At 36.1% G+C, this 17,110-nt stretch overlaps 1 protein-coding gene across 1 annotated transcript in view; it reads left to right on the top strand.

Moving 5' to 3' along the window:
* The window catches only part of PKP2 (plakophilin 2), a gene marked incomplete at its 5' end in the record, with an annotated part of 83,816 nt that extends 68,300 nt beyond the window's left edge, over nucleotides 1-15,516 (top strand). Inside the window, 6 exons of the mRNA XM_082851099.1 lie at nucleotides 522-686; nucleotides 1,603-1,776; nucleotides 6,867-7,020; nucleotides 10,908-11,097; nucleotides 13,822-13,909; nucleotides 14,040-15,516. Coding sequence (XP_082707225.1) covers nucleotides 522-686; nucleotides 1,603-1,776; nucleotides 6,867-7,020; nucleotides 10,908-11,097; nucleotides 13,822-13,909; nucleotides 14,040-14,108 — 840 coding nt within the window. The 3' untranslated portion in view covers nucleotides 14,109-15,516. The remainder of the gene's footprint in view (nucleotides 1-521; nucleotides 687-1,602; nucleotides 1,777-6,866; nucleotides 7,021-10,907; nucleotides 11,098-13,821; nucleotides 13,910-14,039) is intronic.
* Between the last annotated feature and the right edge of the window lie 1,594 nt (nucleotides 15,517-17,110).

Below are 17,110 nucleotides of genomic sequence, written 5' to 3'. Positions count from 1 at the left end.
AAACCTGAGTAATGTTGGACTTCCTCTCTTCCCTCACATCCCACATCCATTGGGCAACAAATCTTGTGCATTTTACTTCTGAAATGCTCTTTAGTTTAACCAGTCCTCTTTAATGCTACTACTGCTGTCATAGTTTGTGCATCTTTTATACTGATTATTGTAGTCGACTAGTCTCTATAAGCAATATCTCCTCCTATTTTCCAAGTCCACGTGGCTACTAAACAATGTACCTAACATCTAAAATCATTCTGAACACTCTTTAAAAGTAAACTAGAACTGCTCCTCAATGTTTTAAAACATTCAGCCTCTACTTCTTAGCATTGTGCTCATGACCATTTATGATTTAGCCCTAGCCTTTCTAGCTGTACTCATTTCACTCCCCCAGCCACCCTGCAGTCCAAGCGCACCCTGTTGCATCCAATTAACCTTGTAAGATCTAAAGCCTAAGAGGTCCTGTGGTATAACACTTGCAAAGGGATATCTATATGTATATGATCAATATTCATGTCCTATTTTCTCAGGCCACAGAGAACTGTGTGTGCATTCTTCATAACCTCTCCTACCAGCTGGAGGCAGAGCTCCCAGAGAAATATTCCCAGAGTATCTATCTTCAAAGCCGGAATATCCAGGCTGACAACAACAAAAGTATTGGGTGTTTTGGCAGTAGAAGCAGGAAAGTAAAAGAGGTATGTTGGGGGAGGCCTTTGAAAGTATAAGTGTGTGTGTGTGTTTCTGAGTACTTAGTATATGTCAGGCTCCATTTTAAGTTTTTTTAAGCCTTATATCTACCCTATGAGGTATGTATTATTAATACCCTCATTTACTGATGAGGAAACAGAGGGTACAGAAAGGTTAATTCAGAATAATTCAAGTTAGTGGAGGAGACGGAATTGAATCCCAGGTAATCTGGCCCCAGATTTACACTATTAGCCATCAAACCATACTGCTCTATGCCCTGCAGGTTAGGAAGTAAGCTTAATGCCACATGGCCAGTGGCATAGCATTGTTTTAACATTAAAAGCAGCCCTGACATTCAGCTTTAAACATTCTAAAAACAAACTTTTACATCCGAAAAGCAAACCCCATACATAGGAAGGACTGCTGTCCAGACTGGCATTTCATGAAATAGAAGGAATGTGATCTCTCCTACTCCTCAAGAGTATCACGGTGTATGTGAACTTGGAGGACGACTGGTAAATTTAGAATCCTGATGCTATCCTGGACAACTTCACAAGACTCTGAGGGAAGAGGCCTGTTTTTCTTATCTTCAGAGTGGATGTGACTAATTTAGCTTTTAGCTTAACAGCAGCCTGAAAACTATTCTAGAACAGTCAATGCTTAATTCTCTGGATTCTCTCTCGCTGTGAAATGTAAAGTTGTGAGTATGGGGTATTGTGAGAGAGAAATAGTCATTAGGGGCTAAAAGTTAAATGATTGTGAATCATACATATTTGCTTTTTCATTTTTATTTTAAGGGCTTCTTATTATGCTAATTATTAGTCTCCCTAGACAAGACAGTACTTCTGGTCTCTTGGTTTGGGTGTGGAATTATAGAAATGACTTGAAGGCATTAATTTTGGATTTCATCGTGTGTGTGGTTAGCAATACCAGGACATGCCAATGCCAGAGGAAAAGAGCAACCCCAAGGGCGTGGAGTGGCTGTGGCACTCCATCGTGATACGGATGTATTTGTCCTTGATTGCCAAGAGTGTCCGAAACTACACTCAAGAAGCATCTTTGGGAGCTCTCCAGAATCTCACGGCAGGAAGTGGACCAGTGAGTATCATGCTTACTTTTAAAAATAATGGATTGTAGACACACCTACATTAAGTTCAGAAATGACAGTGAAGTAAGAACATAAGTTTTCTCGCTTCAATCAAGACAGTTCTCAGGAATTGCCAGAGAGAGTTCGGCTTTGCAGGACTTTCAGCCTCAGCTTCTGCAAACCCAGGTCAGACTGCGAGTGAAAGACTCGTTGGTATTTATGAGTATCAGTCAGAACTCTTTCTGTTACAAGTCTCAGAATCCTACCTGAACTGGCTTAGGCAAAAGAAAGGAATTTCTTGACTCATGTAAATGAAGAGTCCAGGGTGGGTTTTCCTTCGGTCATGGTGGGACATAGGTGCCCAGCAATTGTATTTGTGATTCTCTATCTCTGGACTCTGTTTTCCTCTGTTGGTTTCATTCTCAAAGGCTAGCCTCATATTACGGCAAAGATAGCCACCAGTGATTTCAGGCTTACCTCTTATCCAGCTCAGTGTCTCCACAGGAAAAGAAACTACTACTATTTTCCCAATAGCTCTGTTAAGAACTGGGGGAATGAGTCTCACTTGCCCATTTCCAAACCAGTACCTGTGGCCAGGAACCTGTGATGTTCTAATTGGCCAAGTCTGGGTTATGTGCTCACATGTGAATTTCAGGGGCAGGGGTTTCAGTGAGCGAGGGTCACTACCACTTGTACCACATGGAGTGGCTCCCTAATGGAAAGTCAGAGTGTTGTTACCAAAAGGAAGGATGAACACTAGAAGGCAGAGACAACACATGTCCACTGCAGTTGGAAAGGCTATCTGTGCTTTTGTGTCCCAGAAAGTCAACTATAAAATAAAGAGTTACTTCTCTTTCCAGATGTACTTTATACCAGCAAAATCAAAATATTAAAAAGAGTAAAAACTTACAAGGTCCTGTGATAAACCATAATGGAAAAAAATATGAAAAAGAATGTATATATATTTATAACTGAATCACTTTGCTGTACAGAAATTAATACAACATTGTAAATCAACTATACTCCAATAAAATAATTTTTTTAATTACTTTAGAAAAGAGTAAAAAGTTGTTCCTTTCCCCATGTATTTTACAGCTTGCAACATAATAAAGGATTCTATAAATATTTAATTATTTGAACTAAGCTTGTATTCTTTGCCTTGATCATAAAATGATTAAACTCTCCCCAAGTAGTTCACTCTATGGCCAGTCTAATTATCCATCATCATAGAGGAAAGCACTCTTGTTGATAACAAAAATATTATTTCTTCTTTACTTGAGAAACCATGTTCATTCTTTAATGAACCATGTTCATTCTTTGCTCAGTTTTGAATTGTGAAATACTAAAACCAGTATTTCTCTAATTTTAACACCGTGGTTAAGAATACAACCCAATTTTAATCTCTTTGAAATTCTTCAGAATGTACTTGTGCGCAAAGAGAAAGAAATGGGGAGTGACCAGGGAGCCCTGACAGACAGAAAGACATAATTTACTGTCTTATCTTCCCATTTCCCCATGCTTGGTTTCCCAAAACCATTTCTTTCATTTTCCCAAACTACAGAAGCCCTCTTATTAACTGACTACCAGCCAACTTAATAGAAAAGGTCAGAAATTAAATTGCTGTATCTGTATGTATTTAATCTCACTGTGCTCTGAGGATGGTTCAATATGAGCTAACCCTTTAAGCTTGGATTTTAGCCTCTTCCACTCCAGAATCTTTCATGGAATCCAAACTATCCAGAGGTGTTTCCATGTTTCTGTCAATACAGGAATATTTGCCACCCAACATACAAGAATATGCCATTCTGAATATGTAGTTTATTCAGACTACATAATTCCTTTATTCATTTATCAAACAAACAGTATTTGAGCACCTTCTACATAAAAGGCACTAGCCTAGTGCTAAGTATATGGTGGTGAATAAGACAAAATCCCTGTGTTTGGTAATAATCTAGCTGGGAAAAAGAAATAAACAAACAGAAATCTAAGAGTTCCAAGTCCAAAAGGAATCCAAGCAATGGATTTTAAATCATACCTAACCTTAGACCAGTCCAGTCCCCTGAAAGGAGACCTACACTAAACTGGTATTAATCCATACTCAAGGCTATTCGAGTTGATCTTGACTAGAGATTTATAGGAGAAAATCATTAGCAGCATGGGACAATGATATGAGGACCCTTTGTTCTTTTAAGTTACAAGATGCTTTTTATTAAAATTTTGACTTACATGTATATTTTTTCTAATTATTACTTTCCCTAATTTTGCTATGTTTAGATGGTGTGATAAAAAAATGCCTGGCTTTGTAATTTCTAAAAGGAATCACTGAATAGAAAAACATGAAAAGCAGACCATTAAACATAGTTCCAAAAAATACCCAGTCCATTCACCTGTGTTCATAACTGAGACAGCACTGAGCATTGATGGCCATGTGCCTTAGATGGCAAAGAACCTGAACTGGACTGAATAGCTTCTAAACGATAAATTCTATAATTTTAGTATAAAATTATGGCAGTAATTTCTTGCTGGTAAGAATACCTTAATGTAAACTTTATTAGTTCAGGTATAATGGTCATTATTTTTTAAATGATACCAAAAAAACACAAAATAATAAATAAGGAAAGGGGATGGGTTGATAAAATTTACCCATTTAGCAAATTCTCTAAGGATAGTGTAAAGTATAAAGTATAAAGTACAGTATAAATAACTCCTGGGGGTGTAATGTACAGCATTGTGACTATAGTTAACAATATTGTATTGTATATTTGAAAGTTGCTAAAATAGTGGATCTTAAAAGGTCTTATCACAAGAAGGAAAAAAAATTTGTGACTATGTGTGATGATGGATGTTATCTAAACTTATTGTGATAATTATTTTGCAATATATCAACTCATTATGTTGTATATACATGTAAAATTAAACATTCATTGTACAAGTTAAAAATCATTGAAATAAACAGTTTTCAAGTTTCTAAAACACTTTAAAGGCACTTAATTTGATGTCCAATGAAAAAAAAACAAAATGTGTTCCCTGTCTCACACCTTACACACAAATCAGCTCCAACAGCAATGAGATTTAAATGTGGAAGGTAAAACAATAAAGCTTCTAAATGATAACATAGAATATCTTCCTGACCTGGAATAGGGTAAGATTTCTTAACAGTAGACATAAAAAGCACATAAAGTCAATATTTTATAAATTGACATTAAAATTATTAACAAGCTATCAAAAGACAGTAAAAAGGCAAAGCACAGAGGAGGAAAAGATTTTTGTAACATATATAAGTAACAAAGTTGGTATCTAGGAAATAAAAGAAAACTCATCGATTTAACAATAAAAAGATAGACAACTCAATAGAAAAATGGACAAGAGATTTGAACAGGCACTTTACAAAACATAATGTATATATGGCCATTAAACATTTGAAAAGGCGCTCAACCTCAGGGCAATATGAACTAGAAGTGCTGTTTGTAAATAACTAACAGTCATTCTCACAAATTGGAATTTAAATAAAGCTGGAATATGAAATCTCTATTTGGTAAATCTGATTGTTTATTTTCCTTTATGAGCAAATTCTAAAGACCATTCCACATCAGCCTCTCCCATTTCCCTCAATGAATCAGAATTCTGTGATCATTTTTATATACTCGGCCTTGAGATGACAAAGAAAACGCTATGAGAGAGATAGAGCTGGACGACATTGACTCAGAAGAGCAGAGCTTTTGCATATGAGGAAAGATAATCACTTAGATGGGCCATTGGGAAGAGAGAGGGATGCTAAATCTACCTCCATGTCCAAGGAGGAGTTGTACAGAATGGCTGCAGGTGAAGGATTCTTCCCAGAGGAAAGAAAAGAGTCTAATGGAATGTTCTGCAAATTAGTGAAAGACAAAGTGTAACTTTGGAACAAACATTGCAAAATAGTGGTTGTTAAACTTCTTTGAGTCATGGACACTTTGAGTATCTAATAAAAGTTATGGACTCTTTCCCTGAAAAAGATTACTATAAACACAAAAATAATTTTAAGGACCTCCTGTTCCCTCCCTGAAACCTATCCTGGATCCTGTATTAAGAACCCCTTTTTTAGACGGTACGGTGGAGAATGTAAGGAGGGCGCTGTGCAGGAGGTAGGGGAAGCAAGCAGAGTTTAGATAAACAGAGAAGATAGACACCCTGAAGAATGATCAAGAATACACGGATTTTTGGCATGGTAGCCTCATGTTAGCTTCAAATAAAAATATGTAAAGTTGCAGACACAAGCTAAGGTCTTAGTATTGTTGGACGTTTGCTGATGCTAGGAAGGGCCTAGTTGGTACTCAGACCCTGTGAAAGTAGGTGACCAGCCTAATTCCAAACAAGGTTTGCCTCTGGTGGACCTAGACCTGGACCAGCAACTTACCCATGCAGCCTCTGATACAGAGAATAGAGTTACAGGTAATCTGACTAGCCATACATTCCTTTCTTTAAAAGCCCAGTATCTCTTTCAGAATAAACTAGCTTTTTAGAAATGAATAAGTTTATTAAATATGTAAAATGCCAAAATTTGAACAAGACAAACAGAGAAGATGAATAAGCCAACAACCAGTAAATACATTGAAATAGTAATCAAAGACATCTCCCTTTAAAATTTTTCTCAGCTCAGTTGGCTTTAGAGCTAAGTTCTACCAGACCCCCAAAGTTGAAATTATTCTTATATTACACAAATAGTTCAAGAAAATAGAAAAAGGGAAAAAAACTTACCCACTAAATTTTATGACATTAGTGTAACTGTGATTGTAAAACGTCCTTTTCTTTTCACAATGATGAACTGAAAATGTGAATAAAAAGATTATGATAAAAAAGAAAGGAAAGGGAAAGACAGACCCATTTTATTTATAACCAGATGCAAAAAACATAATAGCTAACCAAATCCAGTGTTATATTTAAAAATACTGAATAAATTGTCTGTATCCAGTAATTAAATTGAAAACCTAATAAGAATTTAAAGAAAGTATCTCTAGCTTTTAAAACATCTCGCTCAATCTCTAGTAATCTACAGAAATTAAGAAATTTTAACCGTGAAGTAAAATACAATAGTATTTATAGAATATGTCTCACAAAACAGATGCCAGCATCAGTAGCTCAGACAGTTGTCCAGAAAGAAAATGGCCTTCAGCACACACGAAAGATGCTGCATGTTGGTGATCCAAGTGTGAAAAAGACTGCTGTCTCTCTGCTGAGGAATTTGTCTCGGAATCTTTCTCTGCAGAATGAAATTGGTAAGTCAGTATAAGTCTCTAGATGTAAAGTGTATATATTGAAAATACAAATGCAATAAAACATTGTCCTTATCACATTCTTTTTACAATGATGAGCTGAAAATGTGAATAAAGAGCAAAATGTGATAAATACAACTGGTTTTTGTGTACCCAGACATCAAGCGTTGGCTTTCGCACTGGCCTCAAATAGGATTTTTCTTAATATCCAGCTTTGTTTTTGTTCTAATTACTACCAAAGAGAAATTTTAGACCGTACTAATAATTAATGAGATAGGTAATATATTTGATATTTCCCAGCCCTCAGCTATGCCATCCAGTGAAGTCTTTAAGCCATGTCTTTCAGAATGTTCTCTGTGTGGCCTGCTTAAGCACCAGTCTTCTGAAACATTAAAGAAACACACACACACAGCGGTTGTTCGCCTCAGAACCTTGGCCATTGTTGTACTAGAAAAAAATGGTATGGTTGGACAGATAATCACAAAAAGAAGGAATCATGAATATAACAGATTTGGCATAGGTTTTAGAATAAATATGATGAAACACACTTGCCCCTTTTTTTCTAAGTCCGTATTATTGACAAAGATGATAACTATGTTACACTTTCAAATAACATTTTTCATTCATTTTCTTTATACCTGAAAATGTGTTTTGAATTAAGTCATAAACTATAAAATTAAATAATAGGAAGATAATGCTAAAATTACTCATGCTTTCTAATGCTCCATAAATTAGTCATTTCTAACAATTTAAAACTCAGTTTTCAAAAATTCCACTAAATTTTTTTTTGTTTTTTTAATGAATTGGATTATTTTGAAATCTACACACACACACACACACACACACACACACACTGACACAGTGCCAAAAGGTCTGTGGTTATGTTTTAACAATGTCATTTTCAAAAACAGCCAATAGTACAACATGGAACAGGAGGTTTCATACAATGCCTTTGTGCCCATTATGAACGTAGAGAGCCTGGAAATTTTTCCGTGAATCTGAAAGAAACCTTGCCAAAGGCACTGTCTCAAAATTATGAAAGTGTTCTTCTCATTGTCTTTCATGGACTTTTGTGCTGCACTTCAATCAGGTGTATTATCCTTTGACTTATTTTTTCTCAAATGAAATGTTAAGTCCATCTTTAGAGCATAGCTGATGAGAAGAACTGCGCTCTGCACACTGTGCCTATGCCTTCAGGGCAGAAATGCTGTTGTCTTAAGTTCCACAGTCCTCCAGCTGTTGGAACAATACAGCTGTAGCCCCACAATTTATATAAGGTGACTTCACTGATCAACCTCCCCATGATTGTTTTAAGGACAATCGTGAGAAGAGGCTTCAGCAAGATAAATGCAATTTTTGAATTCCAAATTGGCTTTATGTCAAATATGTAATTTGAGTAAAAGTACTTGTATTAATTCAGGGTATTAATAGCCAGGAATAAATGAAAATCAGTTTGAAATACAAGCTTTGTGTTTTTCATGAGAGGTTTCTAGGCCAAGTAAAACTTCCCATGGGCTGACCTGGAATGAAGTCATCACATTTCACTTAGATTTAACAGAAATAAACTTGAAACATATTTTCTTAAAAACTTGAAGATAGGCAACTTAGCATGGTGACAGAGTAACAGGTCTCATGCAGAAGACATTGGTCTGCATCCTATAATGTTACTTTGCCACATGTCACCTTGGATAGTCATTTAACTTCCCTAAACCGAATGAAATTAGTAATCACTATAGAACAGTGTTTTTCCAGGGATCAGATAACATAATGTATGTGCAAGCACCAGCATTAACTAAAATCTCCTTCAATAATATGACATTGAGCTATAACCCTCCAATATCATGATAGGGCCTTTGATTTTATATTTCACTATTAAAGATCTAACTTTGTCTCAAAGTGAATGTATTTACTCAGGCCCTCAGGGTGTGTGTGTGTGTGTGTGTGTGAGTAGAGAGACGGAATGACCCCTCCTTTACTGTACTGTAGTGTTTAACTTTGTCGATATAAACAGTTATACTACTCTTCTAAGAAAAACAAACATGATATAAAATGTTAGAGATTCTAACTTCTCTTAATTCTCACTCCTCCTCAGACATAACCCAAAGTTTCGACCGTAAAATTGATCTGTAGAATTGAACATTCTTGTTGGTCATACTGAGGGAGGAAAGGTGGAACTCTCTCAGCAGGGATCAGTCTCAGTGTGGGCAGCCTGGTCTCAGCCAGCCATTGATGCACCCTGCAGAGAGATCAGTTGTACATTTTCTGTTGTGATTGTCTCACACTTGTTTTCATGCTGTCGACCTAAATTCAGCAAAAGGAAAATTCAGGTTCTCAAGGCCTTTCATTCTGTGGTTTAACTTACTAAGAGGAGGAAGCCTTCTGGTAGTTACTCACATCTGTGGAGAGCTTACTATGTGCCGGGAACTGTGATACAGTTAGCGCATGGTAACTCATTTAATCCCTCAAAACAGTCCTGTGAAGTAAATACTATTATTATTCCATTTTACAAATTGGGAAAATGCAGCATAAAGAGGTTAAGTAACTTACCCAGACCACACAGCCATGAAGTAGCAGAGACAAGACTAAAACTAACAAAGTGTAACTTCAAAGACTGAGCTCTGAGCTCCTAACACTATGCCAAGATGCTTAGACAACAGTGAAAAAGGAAGTGTTCAGGCCTTTGAGCAGAAGGTATGTCTTTCCTGTCAATCAGGTCCAGGTATTATCAAAGGAAGACATATGGTTCCGTTCCTTTTATTGAGTACCTTTCTATTTTAGGCATAGTGATCGATGCTGGAAATCCAGAAATGAATACAATAATTGTCCTCAAGCAACTCATGGCTCCATTTGGAATTCAGACAGGCACATAGCTAATTACAGTCTGATATCAGAGAGAGAAGTGCAGTTCAAGGTGTCACATAAACTCAGATGAAGAAAATAAAATTAGGCAGAAGTATTTGTACAAAGCAATAGAAGCATGCTCTCTATCTTTCAAGGAGAGTCCAAAGTAGTTACAGGGAAAAAAAGCATACATGGAAAGAACTTTTGCAAAATATCAAGTATAAATTCATATTGCCTGAAATATATACCATAGGACAAAGTATAATGACATCATCAAATATTAATACCTCTCTTGTTACTACAGAAAAAGCTAAACGAAAACCCTATAACCAAGATTTTATATATGTAGTGAAAAAATAAATTTTAAATAGTTTCTTTACCTTTTTTTTTAATAACGGTTATTTACGTATTAAAGAAACTTTGGGCAGTACAGATAATTTTTTTTTAATATTTTTAAGTCACCACTAATACTATTGTAGAAGAACAAGGGCTGTTACTGTTTTAGTGTATTTCTTCTCAGGTTTCTTGTATATGTGTTTATCCTTTAAGTATACCGGTTATTTTCACATAGAATATTAACAAATATTTTCTTGTTATTATACATGCTTCATAGATATGTTTTGGGGTGCATAATATTCTTTGCAGATGTGCTTTAGTTAATCATATTCATATTATTGGGATGTTTAGGCTTTTTAAAATTTTTTATGATATATATAATACTATAATAAAGATCTCTGCTTTTACCATTTTTAAAGTGATGTCTTCAGGATGAATTCTCAAAAGTGGAAATACTGAATCAAAAAATGTGAAAATTTAAAAAAAATTTTGACATTTCTGTCAAATTGCTTTCTGGAAAGATCTCCAGTACACTGAGCACAAAGTATCATCTTTTTAAAAATCTTTTTTTTTTTTTTTGGTAATTTGAGTATTAAAATGGTTACATCCTTCCATACGTTTGTTAACCAAATGTTTCTTCTTAAATGTTATTGGGATCTTGAGGTTAAGAAACAATCTTTTTAATCAAGTGTTCTTTTTTCTTTCATTTGTAGCCAGAGAAACTCTACCTGATTTGGTTTCCATAATTCCCAACACAGTCCCAAGTACTGATCTTCTCATTGAAACTACAGCCTCTGCCTGTTACACATTGAACAATATAATCCAAAATAGTTACCAGAATGCACGGGATCTTCTAAACACTGGGGGCCTGCAGAAAATTATGACCATAAGCACAGGTGACACGTAAGTCCTTTAGCATCTGCCTGTCAGCGTCTCCCCTTTCCCCACCACCACTCTCATATGTAAATAATGCAGTTGTGAATGTCCAGGCATTGAGTACCATGGGCAACATGGCCAAAAAATAAGATTGTAAAGCCGGACCGGATCATCTGTTCCAGTCCTTGGTGATCAGGCAAGTGAAAGCTGAATCCTCTAAGCCAAGTAGTTGCTCATTCTCTTCTAAAATATCCAGAAATAGTAAAACTCCATAGCTTATCTGGGTCGTGCATTCCAGCATTTTATTGACCTAATTAATTGTTTCCCAGAATCACAGCTGTGATTTAAAAAGAGAAGAAAGTAAGCAAATTGGAGTCCTATGGACAAGGAATGCCCTTTTCCTCACTTAAATATGTGAAGCAGGTATCACCCGTAATAGCATGAGGAGGGGAAGTAGGAGGCAGCGTAACAAGAAATCCTTGCTTTCTCAGTTTTCTTTATCACATCTCTTCCATCTCTTATTCTCTTTTGAAGTAGAAGGTTTAATGCATGTAAGTCATCCCAATCCTTGTGTCTGTGTCTTCAGATATTCCCCATTTTAAAAATAAAAGGTGAAGAAGAGAATGAAAAACATTGTGTAACCAAATTATTACTGTTAGTTAACTCAGAGTGATGGGATCCCAAGGGGGTATGAAGAGTATTATTTTTTTCTCTTTATATGACTCTGAATTGTTTGACTTGTTAAATAAAGTTAGTTTTGTAAGTAACCAAAAAAGAAAACAAATGTTATTATTTGGCCAGTTCTAATGAGTTGCAAAGCAAATGGACTTGACCTGTAGTAGACAAATGTGTGCTTGGCTGTGCAGAGGCTAGCATAGGGATCTGTGGTATCCCGAATGAGCACAACCCTTCCCCCCACAGCCCCGCCCAATTTAGGCCCCTTGTGCTCTGCAGTTCCCCTTTGGCAAAGCTCACATGGAAGGAGGACTACATTCAGAGTCACATGATTAAAAGGAGCCCTAGTTAGAATGTCCATTTCCCAAAAGCAGGGAATATTTACCTGCTCCCAAGTAGCAGTTGCTCAGCCTTTGTGGAAAGTATGAATTATTGCTGCAAAGCAGAAACGACTATTCCAAGTTGTCATCCAAACTTCTAACCAAATCTCTATAAGACAGTATGACTTTAATTATTTGAGTATTCAGATGTAAGAAGCACATGGGAATACACCATCACTTTTGGAAATTTCTTGTAGCTTAGAAAATTACAGGGTGTGCTATTCTGTTATTTTTCATTGCACTGAGTGTCCCATTTGTAAGCCAGTCCTCATATGCCCTGTCTCCAAAAAGAAAAAAAAAATTCAACAAGGAACTCCTACCAGTTGGGTCTACTGTCTCTTCCTTGCTAGAGTGTTGTACAGCTAACCCATAATTTATGGGCTAGCCTGATAACCAATCACCATTTACATTTCATCTTTGAATAAATGAGTTCCAAGTGCCAAGCAACCAACTTAATGAACAAACTTCATGACTATAACACCCTTGCAATTTAAGAACTTACAATTTTAAATATTAGAGATCCACAGTTTTCATGGATTTATTAGTACTTCAGTTATTAGCAAGTGATTCTGAAAAGTCCCTGAGGTACTAAAAAAAAATCTGTAAGGTGCTAATTTTACTTACCCTCCTTACACTGCTGGTATGAAAGGCAAGGTCTTTTAGCTATTAAATGAACCCAGCATGGGCTTCTTCATACAGCTTTGCATTCTCTGTTCTTGGTTGCATGCTTACAAACTCCTGTGATAGGAAAAATAAAATCTTTGTTTCTTTGTTAAAAGAAAAAATGCAGCCATGTGCTAATTCAAGTGATGGAAGAGAGAGAAACCTAAGAAAGCACTGATCCTTAGCCAGAAACAAGAAGTTTGAGACAAATTTAAAAGCAGAACATCAAAAACATATACAAATAATAATAATAAAGTTTAAAAAAAAAGTACATATAATAATAATAAAGTTTAAAAAAAAAGTAAGGGGACTTCTCTGGTAGTCCAGTGGTTAAGACTCCAAGCTTCCAATGCAGGGGGCTCACGTTCGATCCCTAGTCGGGGAACTAAGATCCCACATGCTGCACAGTGTGGCCAAAAAAAAAAGTAAGTACAATGTCAAATTCAGTGCGGACTTGGATTTATAACAGGAACACACTTTCCATTTGCTATATACAAAAACATAAATTTTGAAACTGTATTAAAATAACAGCTGCTCCAGTAAGAATTTATTAATTTGAAAAAGGTACATAATCCCTACATTCATGGAGTCACTAAGTCTAAGAGTTACACATATTTTTCAATCATACTTTCATGCATTTGTACTATATAAATATGCGTTATAAATATACAGGTATTTTCTAAAAATATGTAATATAAATGTACAAATATAAATTTTATGCTATAAATAAATTCAAGAAATTATAAAACTCTAAGAATACATGCCTTATAAATATCAGGAATTTGCTTTATAAACTATTTGTTAGCACTTTGCTAGTGGTTTGAAAAGATTTTTAAAAAAACAAAAGCACCAACGTGGCCCCTGGCCTCCTAAAGCTCACCATCTAATCTCTTGTCATGGTGAGTGGCCTGACTTAATGGATGGCTCCTGAGTGACAGCAATTGAAGAAGATTTACAGAACGTCCAAAGACAGCATCCAGAAGCCTCATACTTTCTCACTGATCTCCGAAAAATGTCCTTTTCTTCTTTTCAGCTGTGCTTCCAACAAAGCAAGTAAAGCTGCTTCTGTTCTCCTATATTCTCTGTGGACCCACACGGAGCTCCATAATGCCTACAAGAAGGTAAGAATGCTAAAAAGAGCCAGATAATAATGTCCCGCTTGACTTGACCCTGGTGAGAATTCACTAAAAACTGCATTTTCTTGTGTGAAAATGTTGTTAACCTTTCACATTTCTGTTTGCTTATTCAAAGGCTCAGTTTAAGAAGACAGATTTTGTCAACAGCCGGACTGCCAAAGCCTACCACTCCCTGAAAGACTGAGGAACATGAAAAAGTGCTCTCAGAAATATGAACCTCATCATTCTCAGTCACAAAAAGCCCCAAAGGAAAACACCTATTTTTCTACTTCCCAGCCCAATAAACTTCAAAAAAGCGTGTCCTGTTGCTGTCCTTTTCTATATCCATGGTCCCCAGGATCCAGAAAACAAATAATCAAACTATAATTTTATTAGTTTTCCAGAGGACATTTGCAAGTTTGCCACCAGTGGATACTGGCAACAGGCTCGATTTTACCCTCTACAAATAGTGGTCTTTTTGATCACGGCTGACAGTGTATGTCCTACTGGAATCGAAATGTGAATTCATGTGGAATGGACGTTAACAGAATAAATAAGGAAGGAAGCTGCTGTATTACTAGGATTTTAAAAGTTTGATTTACATTTATATTCCTTTTCTGGTTTCCATGTTTTGTCACTCACATGCACGTTGCTTCACCATTGAGCCATGAGTGTCTTGTTCTGCAGTGTTGAAACAGAATGGAAACAACAAGAAATATTTGTGGGGTTATCCAGGTGAAAATGTAATGACAAAATTACTTGTTTGTTTACTTTGTGCTTGTTTTTATCCTCTTGAATTTTTTCTCTGATTTTCAATGAACTTAAGAAATTTAGGTCACAGAACATGCATGACTATAAGGAAAAGAAATTGAAAGGAAGTGATCATAGCAAATTTAAAAGTCTTTTCTACAGAGAAAGTCAACTATGGTTATGAAATTCAGTGTTCCCTCAAAATACTGAATAAGTAGGATTTTTACTCAAGGAAATACTTCACCTATATTAACACCATTAAATGCAAATCTCTTCTGACAGTAGCATTCAGTGTAATCTATTTCCTGGACTTCTTCAGCCACTGCTATGGGCTGGTGGAAGAATGGACTCTACTGTTTGGCTACAAAAGAAACCTAGGCCTCTCAGACTACTGGACCAGCCAGGGCCCTGAAAACACAGCTCATTTTAATGAAGTACATTATCAACCAGCCCTACTTTGCCCAACATTTAAAAAATAGAACCACTAAACTCATGTGACCTTCCTTAGGCCATTATTTTAAGTCAAGGAAAAGCTAGAAAAAAAATGAAGTTATGTTGAGGAAAAATGTGTCTAGGCCGTCCAGAAATGATACGAGAAATACTAATGTTTTAAAGTTGACAGCATCATCTATTGAAGTGAGTCTATATTAAGTGTTATTTTAACTGGGCTGTGATTAATACCATTCAGATAGAATTAGTCTTCTTAACTATAATTCTGTTATATTTTGCTTTTTAAAAAAAAATCTGACAATATCTGTTGTAAGAAAGTAAGAAGGAAAAAAATCCTTCAGCTCCTTTTGGCCAGAAAAGTGTAATAGGAAATAAATTGCCACTTTCAATTTGAATGTGTACTTAAGTGTTTATTATATTTGTTTTGTTTTGGTTTTTTTGGCCAGACAGCTTGTGGGATCTTAGCTCCCCAACCTGGGATCGAACCCGAGCCTACGGCAGTGAAAACACCAAGTCTTAACTACTGGACCACCAGGGAATTCCCAAAGTCTTTATTATATTTGGAACTTAAAATTTTTTCAATTTCAAAAGCTCAGTGAAGAAGACTTAGGTTACTAACCTAGTTCAAAATGAAATTATTTAGATACCAATTTTTAAAATACTGAAGAAAGAAATTATATCCCTTTTATCAGAATTCTGATGATAAGCATTTGGAGTATATTTATTCCTCCAGAGAATTAATGTATATTCAAGAAGTTTCTGTGTTTTTAAGACATTAGTAGAGCCTTCAATAATATTAAACACAAAATGAGGCAAAAATAACATTGCCTGCCTTGGTATCTGTGAGTATCTGATTTATTTGTGTATCTTGGTGTATGTGGTATGATTGACATGACATAAATTCAACTTTAATTACTAAGGGTTTAATACTTTGTAATTGCTGTATTTCTTCCCTAATTAGTCCTAAATTCTTTACCAAGAAACACTTCCTATAAGAAAGATGGGACTAGCTAGCAACTAAAACATGTGAAAATGGAGAGACATACAAATCTAGGTATTGCTAGATTTCAGTAAATTGAATGGGTCTGTGACCATGAAAAGATAGACTATGCTTGATCCCCATGTCCTGCTTTGTCCCTTTGTTTACAAAAACCTCACTTCTTTACTTTCTATGAACACTTCTGAGGGAGGTCCTTATGCAGTTGAATATCACTTTTTTTTTTTATAAATTTATTTATATTTCTTTTTGGCTGCGTTGGGTCTTCGTTGCTGTGCGCGGGCTTTCTCTAGTTGCGGCAAGCACGGGCTACTCTTCGTTGCAGTGCACGGGCTTCTCATTGTGGTGTCTTCTCTTGTTGCAGAGCACAGGCGCTAGGTGCGTGGGCTTCAGCAGTTGTGGCCCTTGGGCTCAGTAGTTATGGCTCACAGGCTTAGTTGCTCCGCAGCATGTGGGATCCTCCCGGACCAGAGCTCAAACCCATGTCCCCTGCATTGGCAGGCGGATTCTTAACCACTGTGCCACCAGGGAAGCACCCTGAATATCACTTTTGATCACAGGTCTATACACAAAGCTTTTTTTCTTTTCTATGTGTCCCAGACTGTACCCATGTCATCAAAGGAACAAAGGGACTGAGCTGGGACTCTGCATGCATTTATGTTAAGAGATCTAAAGGCCTTGCTGCCTTGTCAAGAATTCTTAACGATCTTCTGGAATATGGGAGGTTGCTGCCCTGGATTTCTATCAAATGAAAAATTTTATACCAGATGGAAAAAACCCAAAGGGTTGTCTGATACGATAAAGAGGGGATTAACATGTCAAATGGGAAAATAAGCAGCATGAGTAGATAAACCACTTTAAAACCAATTTTATCACCCTATGAAGAAGCAATTCCTTAGAAGAAAGAAGGAAATGCTGGGGGAGAAATATATATATATACACACACACATACATAAATAATATGTATGTTTAATATATATATTATATATAAATATATATAAATATATAAT

The sequence above is a fragment of the Leucopleurus acutus genome, assembly GCF_964270905.1.
Source record: "Leucopleurus acutus genome assembly, chromosome: 11".
Taxonomy (NCBI): domain Eukaryota; kingdom Metazoa; phylum Chordata; class Mammalia; order Artiodactyla; family Delphinidae; genus Leucopleurus; species Leucopleurus acutus.
This window is presented reverse-complemented; position numbering and strand designations above follow the sequence as displayed.